General features: G+C 38.7%; 2 protein-coding genes across 5 annotated transcripts in view; one reads left to right on the top strand and one right to left on the bottom strand.

The window, feature by feature from the left end:
• The window catches only part of LOC6644985 (regulating synaptic membrane exocytosis protein 1), a 64,715-nt gene that overhangs the window by 35,951 nt on the left and 1,019 nt on the right, over window positions 1-27,745 (top strand). For 3 of the 4 annotated variants that reach the window (XM_047011712.1, XM_047011710.1, XM_002067713.4), the window contains exons 5-13: window positions 1,905-2,153; window positions 2,270-2,832; window positions 2,921-3,162; window positions 9,741-9,865; window positions 9,946-10,165; window positions 10,451-10,515; window positions 19,335-19,516; window positions 20,569-21,308; window positions 26,891-27,732. In XM_047011712.1, the coding sequence (XP_046867668.1) occupies window positions 1,905-2,153; window positions 2,270-2,832; window positions 2,921-3,162; window positions 9,741-9,865; window positions 9,946-10,165; window positions 10,451-10,515; window positions 19,335-19,516; window positions 20,569-21,308; window positions 26,891-27,732 (3,228 nt within the window). Of the gene's footprint in view, window positions 1-1,904; window positions 2,154-2,269; window positions 2,833-2,920; window positions 3,163-9,740; window positions 9,866-9,945; window positions 10,166-10,450; window positions 10,516-14,494; window positions 14,632-19,334; window positions 19,517-20,568; window positions 21,309-26,890; window positions 27,733-27,745 lie in introns of those variants that run through there. The other variant, XM_047011713.1, reaches the window with a different exon arrangement.
• On the bottom strand, window positions 24,222-26,588 carry LOC6644983 (putative transporter svop-1). Its single transcript, XM_047011714.1, has 7 exons — window positions 26,454-26,588; window positions 26,069-26,393; window positions 25,883-26,004; window positions 25,419-25,821; window positions 24,950-25,351; window positions 24,752-24,879; window positions 24,222-24,688 (listed from the first exon to the last, which is right to left on the bottom strand). The coding sequence occupies exons 1-7, from the start codon at window positions 26,491-26,493 to the stop codon at window positions 24,654-24,656; spliced, it is 1,455 nt and encodes a 484-aa protein (XP_046867670.1). The 5' UTR covers window positions 26,494-26,588; the 3' UTR covers window positions 24,222-24,653.

The raw sequence follows: 27,745 nt of genomic DNA, 5'->3' as shown, positions 1-27,745 counted from the left end.
ATAAAATTTAACGTTTTGTCTGTCAACCTGGCCACTTTGGTTAATTGAAATTGATGTTCGTGGGCGTCAGCTACCCAAGCGCCCACACACACACACACACACACACACTCACACCCACACAATCCCTCTAGCGTAATTATGGGAATTTCACTGCAAATGTGGTTTTTACCCGGTCAGCCTCATCATTGGACATTTTGGGGTTATAATAATCATTAAGGCCATAAAACATTGCATTTACAACATGTTCTAAATTATTGACAATAATGGGCCAACTTGTAGAAGATTAATGTAAATGAAAATGCCATTTTATTACCTACTCTCACCACCTGGAAAAAAAAAACGAAACAGGCGAATGGTAAATGGTATTTGCCAGAATTTGGTATATTTTGCAAAGGGAAAGCCAAATTATTTCTCTTCCTTTCAGTTATTTATACTTCAGACATTGCAATGCACATTTGATTAGATCTACGCTCAACACATTCAGACAATTAGAAAAACTATAACATTTTGAAATGGCAAACTGAAATAGTTTTGTGAATTCCATTTCTCATACCGTCAGTGTGGAGTATTTGCCCTTTCCTAAATCTAGTTTTCGACAACTTATTCTTTAAAACCAAGTCAAATAGATAATATTGATTTACTTTTGAATAGTTGCCAATGCCCACAACAAAGTTCTTTATATAAATATACAGTTCATCGCTTCCTGTGACTTTTAAAGTGTGATTGAATGAAAAAAAAGGGAAATTTTTTCATTTGATAACGCTACTTGAAGACATTGGTGAAGATATGCCTTATGCATTTCCGTTTCCTACATTGATGCCTGTTGATCCGTCAGAGCACCTTTTCATCGTAGCACTTCCGTCAAATCGATTTGCCACTTGCTGACGCCGTTTGCTGATGAAATCAGCATAGAAATAGCTATCCAATTTGGTTTACTTCAATGGGCTCTGCATTGTGTGTGTGTGTGTTTGTGTATGAATTTAAAACTGGCTAGCTGGCTTTAAAATAACTTTGCGGTCGATTTCTCAATGGGATCATGCTCTGACAGCAGTCGCCATGCTTACATCCCGCCGTGCCGTGCCGGGCCGGACTGGGCCGGGTCGTACCGTGCCATTCCTCTTGCCGCACTATGTAATTACAACGCACGCAACTGGGGAAAACAAAAGCAATAAACCAAAGCCAGGCTCCAGCTGTGGATGTTGGTTACTCAATGCGGCATCCATCCAGATGCTGCAGCAATAGACTGAGGGTAAGAGAAAAGGGAAAGAAACTGTGACTGGGTACTGTTGCACATGGCACAGCACGGGCCGTGAGCATAGAGACACTCACACGTTGCAAGTTAATTAAAAATGGCGGCTGCTTCCGCTATGCCAGCAACTGTGACACACATGTATGTACACACATACACATGTATATACACACAGTTGATGACGATTGAAGCCGCTGGGCGAAATGAATCAGCAGCCAGGTGAAAATGTAACGAGCATTGTGCAGGCGTGCTGCGGAAGTGGGAAATGCATTCAACCAGCAGAAAAAAGGGCTGCAGGCACTGTACCTACATTTTGAACCACCCACTCGCACCCTCTCACTCTCACTCTCTATCTCTATATTCCGCTCCCTCTCAGCTGGTGGTGGTGTGGATGACCAACAGGAATAGATGGATGCGGTTTAATTTTCTTCATTTTTGTTTTGCTGCTAAAAGTTTTTGTTTCTGGAAAAGTAATTAATATTTATATTCACTTGGTTCCCAGGGCGGCTAAATGAGTTTCCCCGCACTAATAAATATTAGTTGGCCGCAAATAGATTTTTGTGCTTAGCCATAGAATTTTTAATCAACGTGGCGTATACTTAACATCCTGGCATTGACTTCCATTTGCTCTTTCTTGCTCTGTCTTCTTCTCTAGACCATGTGGCGGTGCAGCGTCTGCCGGCGCAAAATGGCCTCACGGGTGTGCATACCACAGGACTCTACCGACAGCATGCTAGATGTACCCGTATTGGAGGCCCTACAACGTCGTCACTCGGATGCTAAATTGGGTAGCAGCACTCAGACCTTGGCACCCAGCAATGGAGCCGCCTTGGCTCCGCCTCGAAGTCCAGAATTGAGACGACATTCTGATGTATCGCCAGCATCGCTCAAGGAGCTCGAACGGGTGAGAAAGAAAAAGAGAGAGAGAGAGAGATAGATAGAAACAGAGAAATAAAGTATTTGAAATCTTCTGCTTATGATTATTGACTGACTTGAATGGGGCTTATTATCAATTTGCAGCAGCTAAAAGGCAACAAGACTCCAGGCGGTGATGGCGATTGGCGCGGAGGTGGCCGCAGCATGGCGCCCAGTCGTTCCAATAGTCCACCACGCGGTGGTGAATTGGAGCCCGCATTCGGCGCGCCTCTATCACGCATGCAATCGCGACGCGGCTCGCGGGTGGCCCGTCAGCACAGCTACGATGATGATATGAAAACAGGCCCAGTGGGTGGCAGCATGCCAGGCGGTGGCCCGGCCGCAGATGGTCCAGGCTTGGGAATACCAGCTATGCCGCGTCGTAAATCTGCTTACGATGTCTTTGCGCCTGGCTTGATGCAGGGTGTCGTTCCTGGTGCTGGGGCTGGAGCAACGCCAGCTTCTCAGTTACAGCGCTCACCGGGCGAGGGCGGAGGCGGGGGCATAATGCCACCAATGCAATTGCCTGGCTCACGGCGACCATCGTTTCGGGTGCCGCATGCCTCGGAGGACCTGCAGAATGATGATTCACCCGGTTCACCGGACAAAGGAAGTCCTGTGCTCACAGTAGATGATGATCGACGTATGCGGCGTCGAGGCTCGCAATTGTAAGTGGACATCAAATGGACAATGAAATGAAATGAATTGAAATTTACCTTTTTTTGTTGTGCTTCTTCTTCCTCTTTCCTCTGCTAGACCCGACATTGCTATGTTACAGAATCGTGGAGCTTTGCCAACAGCACCGCCCGCATCGATTCCACCGCCCATGGCCTCGTTTACGGGACCCAATCTAGAGGATTTGGAGGCACCGCGCAGGCAGACCTCAATGGATGGTGAAGCCATACGAATTGTAATACATGATGTCGATTCCGGGCCGATTTGTGCATCAAAGCGTCGTATTATCCTTCGTCGGGATCCTACAGACAAGGCGCATCGCAGTAAGTGAGATTACATAGCTTTACCTTAACGATTCTCTTTCCATCTCTGTCTGCGTGTTTGTGTGTGTGTGCCATTTAATGAATCCTGGCCTTGTTCTGCTCCTGCTGCTTTCCTTTTGGCATTTCTCCTACTCGCCACACCGGAAATGGCCAAGTAAATAAGACTCATTACAACGTTTGGTTATGCTAATTCGACAGAACAACCCACATACCGACCGACCAAGCGACCAACCAACCGACTGACAGACAGACAGACAAACTACACCACTAACATTTCCTGTCTGCGGCCCACTACCCAGTTCTGTGAGCGCTCCTTAATTCCCCAAACAAAGTGCACGACGAGATGGCCACGTAAAGGATAATGTGGTTTTGGGATCTACCCCCCTGCCCCACGCTTAACTCCTCTCCCTTCCTCCTTTGGGGGCCATAATGAAACCCAAAGCGGAAGCAAAACTGGTAGCAGATTAAGCAACTGAGCGGATTTTATCGACATAAAGGCGAAAGTAAAGCTCTACGGCTGCAATGCAACCCAATCCCAATTCAGTCTATCTCGCTCGCTCTCCACCACCACCCGTGTGGGTGTGTATACACATACACACACACACACATACACATATATTTAAAAAAGGACATTTAGCTGCTCGGCATTGTTGTGTGCCATGTTGGCCCAATGCCATTGCCACTCCTCCTGTACCTCATCCTTTTTTGTTTCCTCTTTGTGTGCTTGTATTTTAATTATATGCATTTTTTGTTGCATACCTCAAGGGGCTCGAGCAAGCAAATGAATTTTTAATTATCAGCAAATGGACTAAGCATAAAAAATCAATACACGGTGGCATTAGATATTTGAAAAAGAAGAATAAGCTACGCAAAAAACAAAACAAAAATGAGAAATGATGCAAAAAAAGTGAAACGAATTGCAAAGCGAGAGGGAAAATTCTTGAAATTCAGCCAATGGAAAGTTTATGCCTTGCTGGACATAAATAATAATGCTTGCATGTGTGTGTGTGGGTGTGTGTGTGTGCCATATGCATGCATGAGCTGCCAGCGTCCCTTCCATCACCCGATCCCTCACACAAGCAAATGCAATAAAAAATGACCAACATGCTAACTGACTGCTGGTACTCCAAGGACGAGGCTGGTTTCCATTTGCACTGTGCAAACTTGGTTAGTTGGGAATTGGAAATAGGAAATAGGCTCCCAACACTTAGACGCATACCCAATCCACCCATTAAACTCACCCAGCCATACACCTTCCTATACCCTAACTGAAATCGGTATTTCCATATCATGGATCAGACATCCTGTTCATACACAAGTTTAGGGTATAGCAGCTTCTGCTTGTTCCCAAGTCATCTTTGATTCAATTTTTCTTCTTCCCTTCTCTTTTTTTGTGGACAACATAAAATGGCAATGGCAAAGGGCAAAACAACAAAAAAAAAAGCAAAATTTTTGTTCGAAAAGACTTGCAAAACTGCAATCGGGCGAGCTGTTTGTAAATGTGAAAACTTGTTCAAAGTGGAGTGCCACAATGTGTCGAGTAGGCAGGCCGAAAGAGAGTGTGGCAAGCAAGAAGACACAAGTTGAGAATTGAGCTTCGAGAGAAAAGTGAAAAGTTTGTGCAAATCGAACTGCGTAAACTAAAAATTATTTTGCCAGTTAGTTCCTTTTTTTTTTTTGTTGATAAATTCATTTTGATTTCCTAAGTCTTCAAATTGAATTAAAAAACTTTAACAAATTTTAGTAAATTTCTTAGTTGATGTGTGATTCAGTGATAATAATTTGCTTAGAAACAATTACAAAATATAAATTTTCATTGCAACAGAAATAGATTTTTCTTATATTTCGTCTAATTATTATTATTATCTTAGTTTGATATTGTGTTGATTGTGTATAGATTTTCTTTGAATTACAACAAGATATCACTGAAATAAAGAATATTTGCTAAGAAGTACGTGATGTCCTTTATGAGAGTCTGGAAAATCTCTGCAGTCGTTGCAAGAGCTCGCCATTAAACAATAAATGTAAAAATGCTGTCAGTTTTAGATTAACAAAAGCCATGATGAAACCAGAGCCAGAACCGCCCGTCAATCTTTCTCAGAAATCTAATCTAACGAGCATGAGAAATATATTTTGGTTTTTCTCTTAACTATTTCGATATGGATTTCATCGCTTTGCTTCACTACTGAAAAGTATGCTACGCGCTTAATTTGCTTAAAGTGTCAAGACTTCGCCTTCGTCTAGTAGCTATTGGCAGGTAGCAGGTAGCGGGTAGCTATTGGAATGCCTAACCACCGCTCATAATTTCAATCAAAATAACTAGCCAGCGGGCTGTCAAGACAGCAGAGCATCGAACGGTGAGTGGGCGCGGGGTAAAGGAGTTAGGAAAGTGAATTTTTTTCCACCATTTACCTGCCAGTCACCTGATGAACGTGCGTCAGGCTCTTCGAGGTTGTTGCTTATATAAAATTTCAATTTGCATATCATAAAAAACAAAAAGAAAAGGATAGAAAGATGGAGCAAGAAAATGTCAATATCCAACATATACGGCAGCTGCAATGTGTGCGTGGGCATATCAAGAGTTAAGCAGGCTCACCAGAACCACCATCAGGACCACGACCACGACCACAACCAAGAACAAGATCTCTTCCATGTACCTATATACGTACATACATATATATAGTATATAAATATGGCTATGGCAATGTCTGCCTTTAGCCGACATATTTGATATGCAACGAAGCAAGTGGAATTTTAATGTGCTAAACCATTTTCCCAGGCAGAAGGTTTGGTTGCCGCTGCTGCTCTGCATAGCCAGGTATGGTATACAACCAGCTTCAGCTTTTTGCTCCATCTTATCGTGTGGCTTAAACGCAAAAGAGAACGCTCACATGACGAAGGAGATGCGGCGGCTTGTGGCAGCTGTGCTGCAATTTGCCTTGAAATATTGACTTGCATGAGGGAGACGAAAGATAGACAATGATGGGGAGAGAGGTATGGGAAGCTAAGTAACGAGTCAGAGACTGATGATGATGATGGCTTGTAATTTCGCTATAGTTCTTAAATTAACATTTCGTGTTGCCAGCGTGGTAATTAGCCAACTGCGTTTAATTAAAGCTTCAATCAACATGAACTGCAACTCGGCAACTAGGTAGCTCGAAAGCAACTCAGAACAACTTGGGGCAACTTGAGGCGACTTGAGAATTGTCGATGGGGGTTTAATGTAATTGAATTGTATTCAACTGCGCCCTGAATTATGCAACAGTTTAAGTGTTTTACGTCCAATAGGAAACTGTTAATCGCCTGAAGGCAATTCTGCTTATACACATGCGTGTGAGCGGCGAGTGTGTGAGTTTGTCAGTGTATCAGTGCATCTGTGTGTGTGTATGTGTGTACGTTGGACGTGGCAAGTGTGGCCCCAAATGGCGCCTTAACACGCCTAATGAAATTTTATGCAGCCTCATGAGTTACACATTTATTACTGCAAATCACGAAAGCCATGACCAGGCCAGACCAGACCCTCACCCAGCCTCTGACGATCCATGCTTGTGTGAGTTTTTGCTGGGGCAACAGGTGTAGTCGCAAACCACATACATTCCCAGTATCCACCCCACCAACCCTCTTTTAGGTCATTTGGTTAGTTTATGTGCTCATAGTTTTAGTTCTTTTTTATTTAGCTTATTTTTTTCTGCCCGTCTGCTGTCTGGCCATTTGCCTTTCACTAGGCGACATAAACGAGCAATTTCTATACAGGACATCTGGCTAAGATTAGTCTCTCTCCCTCTCTCTTTCTCTCTCGCTCTCTATCTCTGTCTTTCTATATCTTTTTCTCCGTCTTGTTTATTAGTTTAAGCTGATAACCAGGACAAAGTTCGGCTTGTTCTTTATATATATATCTGAATCTACCTTTTTCGCTCTGCTAGTTTAATTAAGAATCAATTTTTATAGCAGATGATAGAAGCCACTAAAACGCTTACTCATCTTGCCACACACACACACACACACATACACACACCCACATACACATATGCTGGAAAGAGAGGGAGACAGAGCACAGGAAGATTGGCAGGAAGGATAACCATGTGTGTGCATCGATTAAGTCCCTTTCAATGTCTCTGTCTCTGTTGGTGTGTATGGAAGCTAAAAGTTTGCTTAGTTAATGGCATTACTTAGATGTGGAACGGCGGGGCAAGTCCTTGGCTAGCAGGACATGCAATTGCCGTGACACAAATTAAAAAGCAAAAGGCAAAAAACGAAAGGAAAAAAAGAACACAAATTCATGTCCCAAATGCATCAATTACAAAAATGTTACACCCATCTTCTTACATATATGTACATATGTATGTATGTATATATGTGGATCCTTTTTTCCGCAAACAAATTTGATGGGATAAAATTGTTTTCCTGCAAATAGATGAGCTCTTTATTTATTTACCCTCTCTACAAGGTGCCCATAAAAAGGGAAACTTTTGTTGTGTACCTACTTCAAAATAGGAATAACCCCATGTACCCCATTTACCCTTCTCTATCCACCAACCGCGCCCCGTATAGACCCCATAAACAATACACCTTTATGTGGAAATGTCGTGAGCTGAGTTCGGCTTATTAAAATCCTAATGATGGCCATCATAAAAAGAAAACAAAACACAGAGAGCAAAAAAAAAGAAAAGAAAAAATTTGAGAGATCCAACAAACAAATTGTATCATAAAAACCCTAAAGCCCCCGCCCTAACCATCAGCAATCCCTACGAACTTAACAATGGCAAATACGCACAGAAAAAACGTAAAGAGAGAAAAGCACAAACACAATGAGACAAAAGGCTACTAAAATAGCCAAGCCTGGACTTACCTCAACCGGTTAGTATGGGGTTTACGGGACCCTCATGATTTTTATGACCAAAACGAATCGAAAATTTCATTCAGCTCCAAAAAAAAAAAAGGAAAAAGGAAACTTTCGCGAAAAACAAAAAACTGTTGCGTCATCTTTGCTCTACCTCTCACTCGGTCAGCGTATGAATGAATAATCTGGGCATCCGTTTTTCTTTTCTTGGTTTGTTCGTCGTTGTTTCTTTCTCCATCTTCTTGGCCTCCTTTTTTTGGTTTTGTTTTTTCTTTCTTTTTTTTTGTTTTGTTTGTATGCCCACTTCCTGCGCCTAACGCTGACAGCAAAGGATTTTGGGTTTTATTTATGTCATTTTTATTGCCAAAGCCCACGCAAAACAAAAAACCAAAAACAACAACAACCACGTAGAAGAAGTAAGACGAAATTTCGGGTGGCCAAGAAACTTTTGATTAAAACACACTCAACAAACAGTGGCAAAAAAGAAAGAAAGAAAAAACACGACAAAAATGAAGAAAATGTCGCCTTATCCTAATTGGGTATCAATGCGCCTGAATCAACAGAACGCTCTGCTCTGGCTCTGGCAATGGCAATGGCGGATGCGCAACATTTTATTGCATACTTTTTGGGGCTGGCTGTGCGATAACTTTTTGCGCCCACTTTCACCTTGGAGACCTCGAAAATTTCATTGTCAATGCTGGCAACCATTTGTCCTGCCTTCTATCCTACGCTCTCCTTCTTGGTCGCGTCTATGTTCCTGCTCTTTTGCCGGTTAACTTTCTTACTTGGCCATTGTCTGCAGCAAACGTTCAACTGTCTGGCCTTCAGGCCAAAGAAAGTGAGAGAAAAGGCAAGAGAAAGAGCGACAGAGAGAGATAGAGACAAACGGAAATCCGCTTTGGCAAGTTTTTCGGTGCACAAATTGTTGAAATTAGTTTTCTGCGCCAAATGATAACTACTTGAAACTGAGAACTGCAGAAATTCTCCTAACGAAAAAAAAAAAAAACAGTAGCTAAGGCATGGTTAGGTAGGGTGGGAAAAAAAAATTCTGAATCCGAATTGCAATTTAATTAATTAAATTGTTGGGATTCTTCTTGAATGACGAAAAGGGGCGACAAAACTAGCAAGTAATCTGCCAAAAAAAAACTTGAAAACTTTTTCACCTTCAGATTTATCACCATCAAAAAGGATAGAAAAAAAAATAAACCCCACGTCTGATTATATAACGAGGCGAAAGTTTTGAAGGCTTTCACGAAAATAGAGTCTCTTGCTGGCCATTTTAAGCAAGAAGTGAAGCCTTTTGCCATCGGTGAAAAAAAATTTCACAACAACAACAATTTCTTCCCTCACTCGTTTAAGGGAAACCGAGCAGTCGCAATTTGTTTCATCTAAAGGACAAGTGGAATACGTTGACTAAGCAAAAAATATTAAGAAACTTGTCAGACAGACTCTTGTGTCTCTTACGGCAAAAGCAAAAGCAAACGCAAACAGACAGCCAAACAAAGAGAGGAAAAGTGCAAATGAAATCAACACAAATTGTTGCCACATGCCTCAAAATACCAGCAACAGCAGCAGCAACAAGAGCTCGCTACGTGCCACACCGTGTCGAACCGATAGATACAGCGAAGATAGAACTCAGATTTTTCGCAGCAGTCATATTGATTATTTTCGATTTGGATTTGTTTCACTTATTAAATCTGACATTGTGTATTGGCACCGCTTTGTTTGTTTCTTGCAGCACGTGGCTTTGGCATGCGAGTGGTGGGCGGCAAAACCGGCGCCGATGGCCGTCTGTTTGCCTACATCGTTTGGACAGTGCCCGGCGGGGCAGCTGAGAAAAATGGTCTGCAGCAGGGTGACAAGGTAAGCAACAGCATTTACACACAGATTTCCCACGAATGATTAATGACCCGTGAATGAAACGAACGCTTGGGGCTCTCCAGATACTCGAATGGAATGGCATGTCCCTAATTGATCGCAGTTTCGAAGAGGTCTGCTCCATAATGGATCGAACTGGAGATATTGTCGAGCTGCTGGTTGAGCATGCCACCGATTTTCGTATGTGCGATCTGTTTGATGAGAATCTACCGCCAGGCAATAGTGGCGGTCAGAGTGGTCCACGACGTTCGGGTGATGGTCCAGTGGGCCTAGGACTAATAGCGGGTAAGCTTTACTCTCACGTTCGATTCATACCTTTCGCTCTATCTTCCTCTCTCACTCTCTCTCTCCTTCTTGTACATATACTTTATAAACCCTTCAATTTATTACTCTATATATATACTTATATTCTCTATATACCACTGAAATGTATGTGTTTTAAACAAAACTCTCTGACATTTACATAATTTTTTTTCTTATTTTGTTGCTCTCTCGTTTCTTGTTACTTCCATTACAACAAAAACAACAACAAATTTATATACCTATATATATATATCGAAAATAAATCAGAACCCGAAACCACAACAGACAAATCACCAGCATCGCCAACTAGACGGAAATTACCAAAAACTCCGGTATAAAACTATTTCGTATATATACAAAATTTTGAGAGTAAGAAAGTTCAAAAAAAATTTGGAAAAAAAAGAAAAACCAACAACCAACCAAATACTAAAAGAGAAAAAAAGAAAACCAAACAAAAATTATATACAATCTATTTATAAAAAAAAAAACCAAAAATCAAAAAGAAACAACAAAAAATCGTAGCTTTTAAATGCAGCTTAAGCATTTTGCAGTTTTTCCACACAATTTTTCAGCTTTCACAAAGTGCAGCTTCCATATGCTATATATATATATATACAATCTTTATACATATATATGTATCTATACATATACATATATGTATGTATGTATATGTATGTATGTATATAGCTCTCACCCGTTTTTATTGTCAACCAATTTTCCAATTCGATTTCCTTAATTGATTTTCCTTATTATACTCTTTCTTTTGATCCAAAACACATAACATATATACAATATATTTGTAGTAGCTAAAAAAATTATATATATACAATATTTATATTATTATAAATATCTTTAATTGATTTCTATGTGTTTTTTACTTTGACAAATAAATTGATTTGTTCCCCTTTTTTGATTTTTCGTATTAACAATCATAAAAAAAAAACACAAAAAACAAATTTAAACATACATAAATGAAAAAAAAAAAAAATACAGAAAAAAAAACAAAAAATATGGCTAAACGTGTTTTTGCTATTTTATAATTTTAAATTAACATTTGTTTTTGCGTTACGTTTCTTGTTTTTGTTTCCAATATATTACAAAATGTATATTAATTTATCGATGTTGGTAGTATTTACTAGATTCGAGAATACAAATTCCATATAAAATACGAATAATATAATGAATAATTCAACTTAAGCCTTGCTATGTTAGTACGAGAAACCATTTCAACAAAAACCAAAACAAAAAACAAATAAGAAAAAAAACAAAAGAAATAAGAAAACCAAGCAAAGATAAAAGTAATGAGAAATTTTCATAGAATTCATCTATGCTCAAGCGAGAACCGAAGAAAAACGAAAAACCCCAGATATATGAATAGTTATAGAACAAATACGATTTAAATACATGTTTAAGGTATCCTACTTTACAACAAACATATATACATACTACATAAACATGTATATATGTATATATAGAACTAACAATGTCATTTTCATGTCTGATTACGAATTAGTTGAGATTTTTGAGTTGCATTTTTCTTTTTTTCACTCTCACTCTCGCACACTTACACTCTCTCTCTCTCTCTCTCGCTCTCTCTCTCATTTCTCTTTCATTGATTTTGAAACAATTGAATTGATTCATTTCAAAAGAAATAGAGAGAGAGAGAAAGGGAGAGGGAAAGAGAAAGAGAGCGAGAGAGAGAGAGAGTGGAAAGAAAACACAGTAAGAACAAAGCACCAAACAATAGAATTTTAAGCGGATAAATAAATACTATTTAACTTGATAATCGATCGATATATAAAGTGTCTACGAAAAACAACAACAACTTAATAACAAAATAATAAATATCGTATACCAATCAATCGAACTGCGAACTTCGGAACACTTACGAAGATTGTATATCCTTGCAAGCCACATCTCTCTCACTCTCTCCCTCCCCTTGCTGTCTTCATGATCTCGTCTATAAAGACAGTCCGATCCTAAACTCGTCGCACATTCTTCAAAAAAATCTCATGGCAAATTGCTTAGATATTTCTATAATATTCTTTATAAGTAGAATTACTTTGAAGAAGTTTTCAATACAAGATAAAGCTTTTACTTTGTTCATTTCTTTCCAAGCAAGTAGATATACATATATAGATTCGATGTTTTTAGGTAATTGAAATTTTTGAATAATGTCTGGCCTCTTCATCTTTCATTTCACTTTGTTGCATCACATTGTCCAGAAATGAATTTCATGAAATTATGTATAAGCAAATGAATGCTCGTTGTCGTAAAACGTCAAGTAAGAGTCCAATATGCTTACTTGTAGTCTATGTAGTCAGTCCACAATAAAAATGCAAGACTTGATGACTTTGTTTATTTCAAATGGACAATTCTTTATACTCCCTAAAGATGCTTCTATGTTAGCCCAGACTTAACCTTGATACTACCCTCTGCAAGGGTATAAAACCTAACCTTTCTTCAATTTTCTTCTTCTAAGAAACCAACAAACCAAAACATATTTGCCGCTTGTGTAGAACCAAATGGAAACCCCCAACCAAAGAAATCTTAGGCTCTACGAATTGAAACAATAAACAAACTAAACCAAAAATCAATGGAAAAACCTTATAGCAAATTGTATATTAACTGAGTTTGACCAAATACATGATAACTCAGCCAAAAAACATGATTATTAACTAGTACATAGAAAACCAAATCGAAAGCCAAAACCAAAAAAAAAAAAAAAAGAAAAAACCGAAATCTCTGAAAAATATAAATGTTGATTAGAGCAAAAAATTTTTAGCAATACAAAAAGAAAAAAACAGTGTTTAATATTATATTATATATACTTATATATAGATATATATATATATATGATTTATACATATATATATATATATATATATATATATATATAAATATATATAGGTATATATAAATGTATATGTGTGTTTTAAATGTTATTAAATTTATGAATATTTGCTAAGCCAATAAGCGCAAAAAAAAAAAAAACAAAAACCAAATTATAGTAGTTTGTTGTTAAAATGTTTACTAAATGTGTTTTTAAGCCAAATGAGAAAAAACAAAAGTCGAACAAAAGAAATCCCGCCTCCCACCCCCCCAAAAAAATACTTAGTAATGATATATATACGAACGTTGTGGGACTATTCTATATATATAAATATATATATATATATATATATATATATATATACATATATATATATATAGACACATACATATACCCTATATACGCATATTTATATCTGTGTGTGTATTTTGTCATTGTTAGTGCTGTGTTTGTAAATGTATTATTATTGTTTTTTTTTTTATAATTTTTTTGTCGTTATTTTTTGTGAAAAAATTTGAACATAAGGATATTTAGAATGAATGAGATTGAATGACAGGAAAGAATGTTGAAGTTGTGGAACCCACCTACAAATATAAGAAAAAGAGATACCTATATACTAACTATACATATATATACCCGATATGTATATATATACGAAGTGCTAAACGGAATGAGAATCATTGAAAATTAACTCGATCTTGAGAAATTTGATAAATGCTTTCTAGCTGTGTAACTCCTGTCAGATGGGTGATAACATTTAAAAACATTTAGTTTCCTAATCACTCTGCAACACACAATACACACACACACATACACACACACGCACACAGACACAACTGATATATACTTCTAGTTAAACCGAGAAAAAAAAAAACTAAAAAAAAAAGAAAACGAAAAGAAAGAACTTTAAACTGTAAACTAAATTTATAAACCTTTATACAATCATGCTAAATGAATGGATGAATGAAAGATAGTGTATGATGATGATGTATGATGAAAATCTTGATGATGATAATGGTGATGTTTATATAGAAGAAGAGTATCCAAAATCTCCCTCTTTAAAAAAAAAATTAAACTGATGACTGTAAACGATTTCTAGAGCCAATCTAAAAAACTAAAAAAAAAGACAAAGGCAGCACTAAGCATTAAAAATCGAAAAGTAAACCACAAATCTTGATCTATATCTTTAAACAAACAAAAAATACATGTATATGTATGTATATACATTTACAACAAGTCTATGCTAAAAAGAGATATATACGATATATCTGCATTATATACCTTATATAAATATACACCCAAGTTATTAGTCTTTAATGCGTATACCAGCCAGCTAACAAACCGAAAAGAAAAAGTGAAATAAAGTCTCTCTATTTAACTGCAAAAAAAAAAAACAAAAAGAAAACCAAATCGAAAAACTCAATCAAAGAAAAGATATATTGCCTGGAATTGCTCTATGTGTATATCAATCCTTTCGCAGCTTTAGCCCTGAAGAAACAGAAAGATATTCCCACAAATTATAATTACCTACAAGAGCCATACGACCAAGAACCACCACCAAACCAACCATCACCACCCAACAGCCCTGGGCTCATCTGTCAGGCAATTCAAAATGGTAAATGAAGCAAAATAATCAAAAACAAGAACTGTGTATGATAAGGAATCCGATTGTAAATTATTCAAGATATATGTGTTTATGTATGCCATATAATACCCGATTATGCCTATAACCTATATAAAGTATTAGTTATACCTTCTTGTACAGTAAAAAGAAACCAAAACCATCCAACAAACAAATACGAGTTGAAACCCAAAACCTTTAAACCCAAGACCTAGTTATCCTAAAAGTGTATTATAGTCAGGTTCTAAAAGTTTATAATTGTAATGGACTCAATCTCCACCCCGACCCACCTCCTTCCCACAAATACCACCCACCCTCTAATCCTTCTATCCATGCTCCTATTAAATTGAAAAAAACAAAAACAAAATATAAAAAAAAAATTGTATTGTAAAGTGCGCTTTCTCTTTTTTATATATATATATATATACATATACCTTATGTAATGTTTCCTTTCTTCAGTTCCTTTCCATTCATTCATTTTCTGTTTGTTTTCCTTTTTTTGGTTTTGCCCTTCTCTCTCTCTCTCTCTCTCTCTCTCTCTCTGTTTTTCGGCTTTTACTGTGTCCTTGTAAACGAAAATTTCCATTTCTCTGTCAATTTATGAGCTTTTGTGTTTGGCTTACGCTTTAGCAAAAAATGTTTAACTTTCTTCTTTCTCCTACTCTCTTACTTTATAATTTTTTACTTTTCTTTTCGGTTTTTTTTTTATGTTTTTGGTTTTTTGTTGATTGATTCCTTTGTTTTGCATAATTCCTGAGACTTTTGAACGAGGCCGCCGCCGTTGCTATTCCTATACCTAACTAAATATATATATTTAGTGTTGCATTTGTTTTAAAAAACAAAAAAAAATACATTCCTACCCAGACACTCTTCTCTTAAACACACACACACCAACTTTGTATATAATAAATTGTATAAAATATTAAACAAATGAGAATCAAAAAAGGTTTACCTATAGGGCAAAAACTCATATCAATTTTAGGATAGCAGCAACTCTCTTTCCCACTCACTCTCTCTCTCTCTCTCTCTCTGTCTCTCTTCTTCCTCGAACACTCTCTAAAGCGAAAAACTACACGAAATATATATATAATTAAATACAATTGTTATATTTTTAAGTTTTTCATAATTAAGTTTTTGTTTTTTTAGTTGATTCCTTTTTTTTCAAATTTTTCATTTCGTTTTGCTTAGATTTTCTTGAATTACTTTGCATTTTGCCTAATTTGCATATATATATATATATATATATATTTATGTATATATATATATACCAGAAATCTTCTAAAAATTAATAACATTAATTTATATATATATACATATGTGTATATACAATATTTATATAAAAAAAAAAACCAAAAAAAAGCATTAACTTACGCCTAAGCCCTATGAAATTTGTTTTGTATAGCATTTAGTGGAATCTTCTTTGAAAATTTGAACCAAATTTAGCATTTCTTCATGCATATAATACCTACTAAACACATTTATATATATACATATATACATACTTACACATACATACACACACACATGCTGTATGTGGTGTATGTGAGAGTGTGCGTGGGTGTGTGTGTGTGTGTGTGTGTGTGTATACCATATAAACTAATTTCCTGTACAACTACAAACTACAAACAACAACAACAACAAGAACTACAAGAATGTAACCCCAGCTGGCACGAGTTATGGCTATGACCTGAATAACAAAAAAAAAAAAAAAAAAACAAGAAAACAAACTGATAAAACTAAACACAAATAGAAAAAAGAAACCCACAAAAAAGATTATATAGATAAAAAAAAAGTTTTTTTGCAAAAAATTGAATCAGAAAAATAGTTTAAAGCAAGAAGAGCGCAAGCTTGAACCGAAACCAAATACCTATAACCGATAACCGAAACCAAAACTCAAACCTGTATGTAAAAATTACAAGCAAATATATATATATATGTATATGTGTATACTTAAGTACATATATGTATATATTATGATGACTGTCATCAAATTGATTTTGCAGATTGATTGACTGTATGCCAAGAATCCTTAAAACCCACCTCTAATCCCGCATTATTACCGCCCACCTCCTTAATCCAGACCCTTGCCCTCCTACCAAGTAAACATATTTGTCTCAATGTTTTTGTTGATTGATTGATTGATTGATTGATTGGTTTGATAATTTGATGCATATGACTTTTGCAAGCTAAATCAATTGAATTATTGTGCACCCTACTAAATATATGTGTGTTTTAATATAAATAGATATATCACTTTTAACCAATTTTAATGTGCGTGTGTATGTGTGTCTATTTGTGTGTGTGTGTGTGTGTGCGTGTTGCATGTCTTTACATTTATTATTTATAAGCAACTTTTTTGTTGGCCTAACAAATACAGAGAAACCACAAGAAACATTCCTTACAAAACTGCGGTTAACTGTCGCTCTTTCTCTCTTTATGTCACCCTTGCCCACACGCCCCACCCCCGCCCCCCATCACTTATGCCAAAAGGAAAAAAGTTTTCTTTATCATTACCCCAATAGACCGCCACCCCCAACCTCGGCCCGGACATTGAAGTCAAGGCAGGTGTCAAGTTAGCGTGCGAGGCAATGTTAAGGATTCTTCTACTTCTACTCCTTGGCTGCTCCTCATAGGCCCCACCCATGTCTTACACCTTCTACACAAGTTTGCTCAATTCAGGGCTTCGTTGTGGGTTTTGACTTTTGTCTTTCTGGCACGCCCACTCCGCCCTGTCCTTGTCCTCGGCATGCCTGCCGACTGTCTCACTGTCAGCAACAGGTGCTTCTGGTGGCCCTTTAATTGACAGCTGGGAGGCATAAAATGCTTGAAATGTCGAAAATTAGAAAACTTTTAACAACAATTTTTTGGGCTCATCCCTGCTCATCACTTGTTCGAAACTCTTCTCATCATCATCATCATGCCCAATCATGATCATCAGGAGTGTCATCATGATTAGGTTTATGATTATTATTGACAAGCTCTGTTTTTTTTTTCTTTCTTTTTGTTTGCCCATGTTTATCTACATATTCTCGTCTCCTCTTACTCATCCATCAGCTTCTTCATCTACTTCTCGGACGAGTTTGAGTTTGAGTTTGAAAAGTTTTTTTCAAGTGCTTAGGCTCTTATCGCTGGCTCTCGTTCACTGTGTCTCCTGGCTGCCTGATAAACTTCAATAATCCCAGTCAAAGTACATTGGGAAGCCAAGGCCTGACTGGCTGCTGCTTACCTGTAGATAAAAGTAAGTGCGCTGCCTTCCACTCCCTTTCCGCCTACATTCGGTCTCCCTGCCTCCCACCTGGACTTGGCTTATAAAGAGTCCCAACACGAATTCGATTTCCACAGATGAGGAATGTGTGAGTGTGTGTGTGTGTGTGTGTGTGTGGAGTGTGTGTGCGTGAGTGTGTGGTGTATAATATAAAAATTTTCGTTTCCTTTTTTTTTTTGGTCATAAAAAAAGTTACCGAGCAACAGTTCCCAATGGTTGTCTACCTCACTCTCCCTCCTTCACTTTCTCTCTGTCTGTCTGTTAGTATGTGTGTGTGTGTGTGTGTTCCATTTCCGTTTAGAACACGTTATTGCAATATGGCGGCTTCCGTTGCAGAGCTGAAACATGAATGAGCAGAGAATTGTGGATGGGTGGATGGTCCTTCTTGCTCTTGCTGTTGTTGTTGTTGTTGTTGTTGTTGGTATTGTGCGCATGTACACGCTATGAATATGTTATGAATCTGCGCTATTTTCAACTTGCACGTACAATAAACACAGCACTAGCAACAACAACAACAACAACAATAGCAATAACCCAACAACAACAAACAAAAAAACCTGCGGGTCCTTCATGCGCAACTGCGCAGCAATGACTTCCGTTTTTAAGGCGGCACTAGACACAACACAGAAGGAGCAGAGGAAGAAAGAGGGACCCGGGGACCATGCCCAAAAAGCAAATTGCATTTGTGGTTCTCTTTGTTTTACAAGATGCGTATGCATGTGTGTGTGTGTGTGTGGGCAATGTAAATATAAATAATAACTACCAACCACATACACATACACATTCTATATACACATAGGTAAATGTCTCTATATCCGTAGTTGTTGTTATTTGTAATATATATTTGTATATGCATTTATAAATCTATTCATCAAGTATTTGCAATTCGAAAATGCATGTTCACCCTCCTCGCCTCACTTTTACTCTCTTTCTCTCTCTCTCTCTCTCTCTACCTATCTCTCTGTCTATCTCAATTTGTATATTTTCACTCGTTTAATTAGTTTTATTTATATTTTGATTGATTTAATTTTGTTATTCAGTTTATATATTATCTACACACACACACACACACACACACACAGACACACCCACAACCACAACAACAACAAATGCCGCCATTAGCAAAAGCAAGCGACTTGTAAATAGCTTCACAATAGCAACAATAACAATACACTTTTTACTATATACATAGGTGAAGCGAAACAATGTCATTTATCGTATATATCTAGGCTATATAAACTATAATCAACAGAAAAAAGTTGTAAATTGCAGCCAAAAGAAAAATAGCCAGACTAATTGTAAGATTAGTATACAGTGTGTATTTGAACGAATGATTGAGTGTGTGTGTGTGTGTGTGGGTGTATGAATGTGTATAATTTTCTACATATTCTGAACATTACACTAATACCATAAACATTTCAAATCATCACAGGAGCAAATTGCCCGCGAGAAACTGGTCAGCGGACGTGTCCAAATCCAGGTTTGGTATCATGCCGAACGAAATGAATTGGTCGTCTCTCTAATGGCCGCCGATGATCTGGCATTACGCGATGAGGCCTACGGTCATGGCAATTTACCGGAGGCCTATGCCAAAGTTCGAATTCTACCCAAATGGTAAGTAAATATATACAAAAATCATACAAGTCGCTATTGTCTTTAACTTCACTAGCTACAATTCATTGTAATGAAAATCTTGGAATGTTTTTTAAACAATTCACTACTATTTTTTTTCCGAAAACTAGATTAAAAGTTCGTCTTCTAGAGACGAATAGAAATTAAAAGAAAGAAAGCAAAATGTTCATTAAATTTTGTAAGTTAAAGCTGATTGGGCATATATTTTGTTTTTGGGAATAAAAATACATAAAAATGTATTCCTTTAAAACCAATTTGACAATTGGTTTATTCTACTGAAATTGAAGCTTTAAAAAAGGACATTACTTTTAAAATGCCAGAGTTAAAAGTTCGCCAAGTTGAAGTTAGTTAATAATAATTTGCTATATTTTTGGCTTATCTGAACAAGTTAATCTTTACTTTGCAAGATAGAGAATAATAGTTTCTTCATATAAAGTAGCAACTGAACAACTTAAGATAATTCAAATTTCTGATAAAATCTGCTACTTAATTGCCTTTTCAATTTGGCAAAACAGATGGCAGGAGAAGTACAAAATAAATAAATGAAACCTTTCATGGCCATTTCATAAACTTAAGTGAGTTTCTAGTAAAATATTGCATTTGCTTATTGCTAGTTGAAGTAGCTAATGCATTCAATTCCAATTAAGACAATTGATTGACGTCTGAAGGCCAAGGTTGTTCAGGTTTGTTGTTTAACTTGAACCCACTTGAAGGGCAGAGGCAACACGCGGACTTGCACTGAAGCACAAAGCGGCTTATGTTTTGGCCTTTTTCGGGCCAACGTCAATTGCAAATGTAAAACTTCTCAGAGGCTTAGTTTAATATTAATACAAAATATTCGCTCTAATGTACATGCCAATCATCATCTAACTGTCTCAGCTCTCCTTGCCGCATTGCGAAAAACACACATACATATGTATGTACATATATAAAATTGAAGTTGCAATTGATTGAGTCTTAAGCCAAGTTAAGGAAGGCGTTTTCCTGTTGCCTCATATTCAATTCATTCATATTGGCTTTTTGTGTTTTTGCAGCGGGGATGGCAGCGTTCAGCAAACGGAAGTCAGCCGACCCACACAGAATCCCATTTGGAATGCCACACTGACATTTGCCCACGTGAAAGCGGACAGCCTGATGGATCGCTATATAGACATTCAGCTGTGGGATTTGGTGCCGCACACCGAATCCATTTTCCTCGGCGAGTGCAACATTGAGCTGCAGCAGGCCTTTCTCGACGACCAGGCCATATGGTGTCGCCTGGAGGATCCCAAGGGATTGCGTGGCATAAGTATTAGCAAGTCGCCCAGTGTATCGCCACGTGGATCGATTGCCACCGGTGCCGGTGCCCCGTGTGGCGATGTCACCCGATTGCTGCGACGCGATTATAATATGCAGCGTTCCATCTCAGATGATGTGGACTCGATTGGCGATGGGGCGACATTACTGCATCCGGATCATGCCTGGATAGCGGGATCGCGACGCGGTTCATCGCAATCGGAGACCATGGAGGTAGAGGTCTATCAGCTGGGTAAGGACTTCTCGCGCTCATTGCCGGGCTCGCGTCGCTCCAGTTTTCAGGATGCCGAACAGAAACGGCTCGAGGAGGATGCCATGGCCACGCCACCCACATCATATCTTGTGGGCCGGCGTCGCTCATCGGTGGCACGACGCGATCCGGATGAGATCTTGAAATCCTTAAAAGCTGTACGTGGCGAACTGGGCAGGACCATGAGTTTGGGCCAAGAGCAACAGCATAAACGCATGGGATCACGACGTGAGTAATGCAATTAAGAACCCGCGGGGTTCAAAAGATGGCGATGGCTTCTCCTCCCACTCTGTTTCACTCTTTCTCTCCCTCCCTCTGTCTATTGAGAGAGAAAGTTTTTATGAAATGGGAGCTAAATGAATCACGGGATGCTTGTGAAATTTTATGATTTTTCAACACATGAGACAATATATATGAGCTAATGACCTTTCACCCTCACTCTCTCTCTCTCTTTCTCTCTCTCTGTCTCTAGCTATCTAGCTCTTTCACTCTCTATCTCTGTCCCAACTGTACCTTGCTGTGCTAGTTGTGTCTGACCAAGTCTGTGTCTCTCTCTATATCACTATCGCTGTAATTCTCTATCTCTCTCTCTTTCTCTCCTTCTAAAACTCTTATGAAACTAAACTATATCTATTGCATCTCTTTCTAATATCTTTTCCCCTCAATATCTTTCTCACTATTAGCCACAATATCGGTGTCGCATTATCAAAGCTTTGACACACCCCACACAAACTGGACAAACACAAAATTTAATTAATTCAAATCACAATTTAATTTTTTTTGCAATTAATAACAACAATCAAATGCTCAAGATAAAAGCTCCTTAAATATTTAACGCACTAACTAACTAACTAAAGCAAATCCTTAAATCAACAAAAAAAAAAAAAAAAAAAACGCAAAACGCATTAAAACTACAACAGAAAAGTATTTTATTATATGTATATTCTCACTTACTCAATACGTGCAACCGAAACAGAAAAAAACCGCAAAACAACCAAAAGAAAGAGAAAACCTTTTGTAAATTATACAAAACCACTGCAAATTGAGCTTAGCAACAAAGAAAAACAAAAATGAAAAAAGAAAAACAGCAAATGCAACTGCGAAATGTGTTTTGTTTCCTTACGTTCATTCATTTTCTTTTTGTTTTTCGTTGTGTAATGGCAAACAAATCTGACATAATATACAATATTAACCACAAAACAACACCACAACAAGAACAATATAACAACCATCACAACCACCTACAACAACCACCACCACCACTCACCACCACTGGTAAGAATGCAAAATGCAAAAGAAGAATTTTCGTTTGAGTTTTTTCTTTGGAAAATTGAGTTATTTCACTTTAAAGCTTGTTGCATGTCACTTAATTAAAAGCTCACTTAATTTATGCATGTTTGATACTCACACCCACAGACACACCAACATACACAAAGACACAGAGACACGCACACACCAACACTCAGACGACACACATTGGCACTCTCGTAGTGGCTTAGCCAGGGGACCCCCAAGAATAAAATCGTCGCCTCTTAAATCCCAGGGAGGGACACATGGAAAAAAAAGGAAAAACACAAACTTTTGATGCCCCATCATTTGGCTGGAAGCTTATTTCGGCTTATTGATGCTATTTGCACAGAAAACTCGACAAAAGAAAAAGATGAAGGAAAATTTGTTTAAAAAAAAAGAAAAAAAAGAAAAGAATGCAAAGCCAGCCACATAGCCATAATAACAACAACAACACAAGCAGCAGGAGGCAGAGCCACGCCTTATTACCTGTTGGCTGATAACAACAAAAGCAGCAACGGCAACGGCAGCAGCAGCAATTCGTTTAGCCCGTCATCATAAACCCTTCAACGCCAGGAGACGCAAAAAATAGCTCAGCCTTGAAATTAACTTTTAAAAGCCGAAATGAAAGAAAAACCAAAGCATAACGGCTTATAAATACCCTACCCAAGGGTAGATAGATTGAAGTGCTTTGCTATGCCTGATGGAAAGAGGAAAAGAAGCTACACTTTCATCCACTTAAGAAGGGAAAATAGAGATTCTTTGTCTAATTTTAACTGTTAACGCGTCGGGGTCACCATTTGGAAAAAAATATAAAAGGTTCTTTTCTTGTAACTTCTATTGCTATGATTACAATTAAGTGGTGATCTTACAATTTTCAAAGACCTATTTGCTCAATCATTCATATAACCTTACAATTATAACGTCGGGGTCACCACTTTAGTTTATTTGCGAATACCGTTTACACTAAGAATATGCTCCACATTCTTTGCAGGGTATATATTTGTATGAATAAAACCAGGCGAGAGGCAAAACAAAGCCAACAAAACGCATTCGCCTGAGCCACAAACAAGCCGTTAAATATGAAAATAAGGCAGAGACTGACTGACTGAAAGAGACCCCCACCACACCAGCTGCTGGCTGCCATCTGCCAGCTAGCAGGCACCAGTCACCGGGCGCAGCTTCCAGTCTCAATTTGAATCTGATTTTGAATCTGAATCCGAATCAGAATCACAGCCACTGTCTGGGCTCCTTCATATTGTGCTGGCAACCTACCCACTCACCATCAATGGATGGATGGAGTCGTTTCTTCTCTCTTCTCCGTGAGAGTCTTAGCTGATAGATATCCTAAATCGACTGCTTCATTGGCAAAAAGCGTAGAATTTCTCGGTTGCCATTATTATGCTTGTTCAGCAAGTTTTTTGCTCGTCCCCCGCCCTTTTTTCCTCCTCCTTCTACAGCGTTCTCTTCACATTTGTTTTTTTTTTTTGTCTTGCTGTTTTTCTCATTCTCATTCGTTCGGGGCTTTCAATATGTTTTTCCTCGTGTTTCCTTCAACGAATTTTCCTTTTGCTTTGGCAGTTATTATTAAGCCGCTTAGCATTTTGCCTTACTCTCGGGTTCTCGGCAACCTTTTTACGCACGTTCATATCCGGTATACACTTGCCTCCCATTGACACTCCCACTGCCAGTCCTCATACCCCTCGCCCAAAAAAAAGGAACTCCTCTCACAGCTGTCGCCAAGTTTATTTGACGTTTATTTTATTTTTGGCTGCAAAGCACAAATATATATACACACTTATACTTATATATATGTATATGTATATATATATATATATATATAATGTGTATATAGATGTATTTGAACTTTTGCCATAATCCTTTTTTTCTTCTCTCTGTCTCTCTCTCTCTCTCTCTCTCTCTGTGTGTGTGTGTGTGAGGCACATAAAATTTTCGCTTCGTGCTATGTGCGCTCAATTGATTGAATGATTGATTGACTGATTGCCAAGGCTGATAATAAAGCCCCTTTTGGCCCCTAGCCACTTGTGCCCCAAAGGGAGCCAAAAAGAAGAAGCTGCAAATAAAATAAGGATGCCAACTGAATGGAGCGGGGTCTGCGGGGCAGGGTAGTGTGGGGGTTGTGGGACACACAAAAAAAGTTTTAATGAAGCATGTCTGTCAAATAATTACGCATATCACGTATACGCAGTGTGTGATATTCCCATAATGTATGTGTACTAGTAATGCCACATATATTTTATTCGAATTTATTCTCTATATATAGAATTACTTTGGCAAAAAGAAAATCGTAACGAAACACGCTGTCAACAACAAAGAAAAGAGACATTTAAATTACGAAATTAACTAAATAAATTAAGACTCACCCAAGGCAACAGCAACAAAAATATTAAAAATTAGATAACAATGAGCTAGAAGAAAAGCTCCAACCACTTGACTGGCCACCACAGTATGGCAACGTGCAATGGTGATTATAATGCTAATTGCAGTGCCTCTAGAAAGTGAAATAAATCAATTGCTGATGAGCCCAAGAACCTTCTTACTGATCTCCCTTCCCCACTTACCTAATATGAGTGGGGACCACATCACAAACGATATTCGCTACCAACGGAATGCAGCAAGTGCACAGAGTTATGAAGCAAATGAATGCACATAATATAAACAACTTCTGATTGATGAAATTCAAAACGAAGCCACAAAAAGTGGCCACCAAAAGGAGGCTCAGCATAATGATTTTACGGTTCAGCCAGATAAGAGCAATGGAAATCAAAATGTAAACACCCAGCACAATGCAGCCAAACAGTACACCGTCGATGTAGTCGACTGGAGTGTCCCAGCAGGAGGCGGCCGTGAAGTTGCCGCTCTTCATGTCCAGCCAATGGTTATCCAGCATTTGGCAAACAGTCTCACTCACGTCGGGCATACGTTGACGCAATTGCATGAACCAGCTTCCCAAGCCAGTGCCCCTACAGACAAAGGGAAGCGACAAACCATTAAAAAGAATAATGGATACCAGGGAGTGATTACACCTACACAAAGAAATTGCCGGACATAACCATCATGAGCAGCAAAATGGGACGACGAAATGGTGGCTTGAAAAGTGGAATTGTTTCCAACCAAACTTGCAGGAGAAAACATTTCCTCTCCTGTCCTTCAAAATCGCTGCGCAAATTCGGTTGTGTTATACTCGTCACTCCGAAGCTCTGCAGATCCTGGCCACGGTTCTTTTTGCACAAGCCATTGAGAATATTAAAGGCCTTTTCGCTTTTACCCACCGAAAGCAAATACTTGGCCGATTCGGGGAGTATAAACATCGCTATGAAGGCAAGTACACCAGGAGCCGTATTCAAAAGGACACTGAGACGCCACAAACGTATGTCAAAACTGCCAACACTGAATAAAACGCACTTCATCGAGCCAATGAAATGGGCAAGACCTGCAAACGAGAAGCCGTGAATGAATACTGAGTGTATAGGATGTCTTCTTGTTCGTCTTACATGGCGCATAGATATAACCAAGGGCTAGAAAGTAACCCGTGAATGTGACAATATGTGGACGTATTCGCACTGCTGTATACTCGATTATATAGGCAAAATTCGAGGTACTAGCTCCAGTGATGCTGGGAAACAAGAAAACCAAATAACAAACGAAGTTGTTGTTTATGGCCAACAAATAAAACTTACAATGATCCCACCATGAATCGAAGTAAAAGATACATGTAAAATTTTGGCATGGCCACCGATATAATCGATGTGATCAGACTCGACCCAACGGAATATAAAATCATGCGACGACGACCAATCAAATCGGTTGTATAGCCCGTATAATGGCCAAAGACAATCATGCCCAGGAAACCGGCATTGGTTAGAAACGAGCGTTCAATGTCGCTCAATGCGAATTCGCATGCAATTGCCACAGCCATTACGGTAATGCCCATTATTTCGTTCATTATAAAGACAGAGATGCAGCCGCAGGTGCACAGCATTATGAATTGCGTGCAACCGAAACCTATATCGGGCGATAGCAGTTAACGATCCACGGATCAACGACAGCGATTACGATAGTTACCAATAATTTCCAAAACTTCATCAACATTTGTGGCACTCATGATCTCTTCCCCTATATATGTATAAATACTTTAATCGATTCGTTTGCAAACTGTGACAGATCTTGCAAAGAAACAATGATCATTTAATCTGTTCACTTTTTCACACCCACCACACACACACACACACACACACACACACACCACACTGAGGTTACATTCAGTGTTTCGTTGGCTGTTGTTTTGCATGTTTGTTTTAGTTTTTGTTCGTAGCTTTTCATTAGCAATTCTTTCCACTTACCAAGTAAATCGCAAGTAATTGTAACACTTTTTCGACCAGTAGGAATTCTTTTAGTCATTTGAGTTGAGTTTTAAAACAGTTGAGTCTACTACAAGAAAAGCTTGTATAACATATACATAGATCCCATTTACAATCTACTTCACCCATTATCCAAATTAGGTGCCAGTCGTGTTGGCCTGCCCAGTGGACCGAACAGCCGCAAGAGTTCCATACTGGATCTCTCGCAGCAGCAACAACAGCAATTGCAGCAACTGCAACAATTGCAACAGCAACAACACTTGCAACAGCATCAGCACTTGCAGCTGCAGCAACAACAACAACATCTGCCCATGGGCATTGGCAACACAGAGACCAGTCCACCGTCCGATGATGAGGATAAACGCTTTCGCCCCCGCTGGAAGGGCTCTGGCACCCAGTTACCTCCTCAGAGTCCCAAACAGGCCTTGTCGCGTCTCAAACAGGCAGCGTCTGTATCGAACGTCACCCAGGAGCGACAAAGTCAGCTGCTGGGATCCAATTTGGGTAGTGAAACTAACCCACAATCGTCCACATTGCGTAAGAGCAGCATGATCAATCTGCGAGCCGGCCAAGAAATGCTTACGGCTGGCCAACTTCAACAGCGTAAGGGCAGCATGTTCCAATTGGGTGAATCTCAGTTGCAGTCGCAGTCGCAATCGCAAACGCAATCACTGCAGCGTAAGGGTAGCATGTATGTAGGCAGCGATTCGCCCACCGCAATGGGCACACCCACTCGCAAAGGCAGTGTCTATCAGCGTATCAGCACGGATCAATGCGGCGACAGTCCGCAACGCAAACAGAGCGTGGTGAAAACACTAAGCGGCAGCTATGTCAATGTATCGGCCATCACGGGAAGTGAGTCCAGCTATGGCCTGAAATTGGGTCCATCGCAAATCCATCCCAAGGGCTATCGCTTGACCATGGCGCGATATGGTGAATTGAAAATGGGATTCGTTAAAATCAAAGGCAACGTGGAAGTGGAGGTAAGTGTAGGGC

Source organism: Drosophila willistoni (genome assembly GCF_018902025.1).
Source record: "Drosophila willistoni isolate 14030-0811.24 chromosome XR unlocalized genomic scaffold, UCI_dwil_1.1 Seg105, whole genome shotgun sequence".
Lineage (NCBI taxonomy): Eukaryota > Metazoa > Arthropoda > Insecta > Diptera > Drosophilidae > Drosophila > Drosophila willistoni.
The sequence above is the reverse complement of the archived record's forward strand: the minus strand, read 5'-3'. Positions and strand labels throughout refer to the sequence as shown.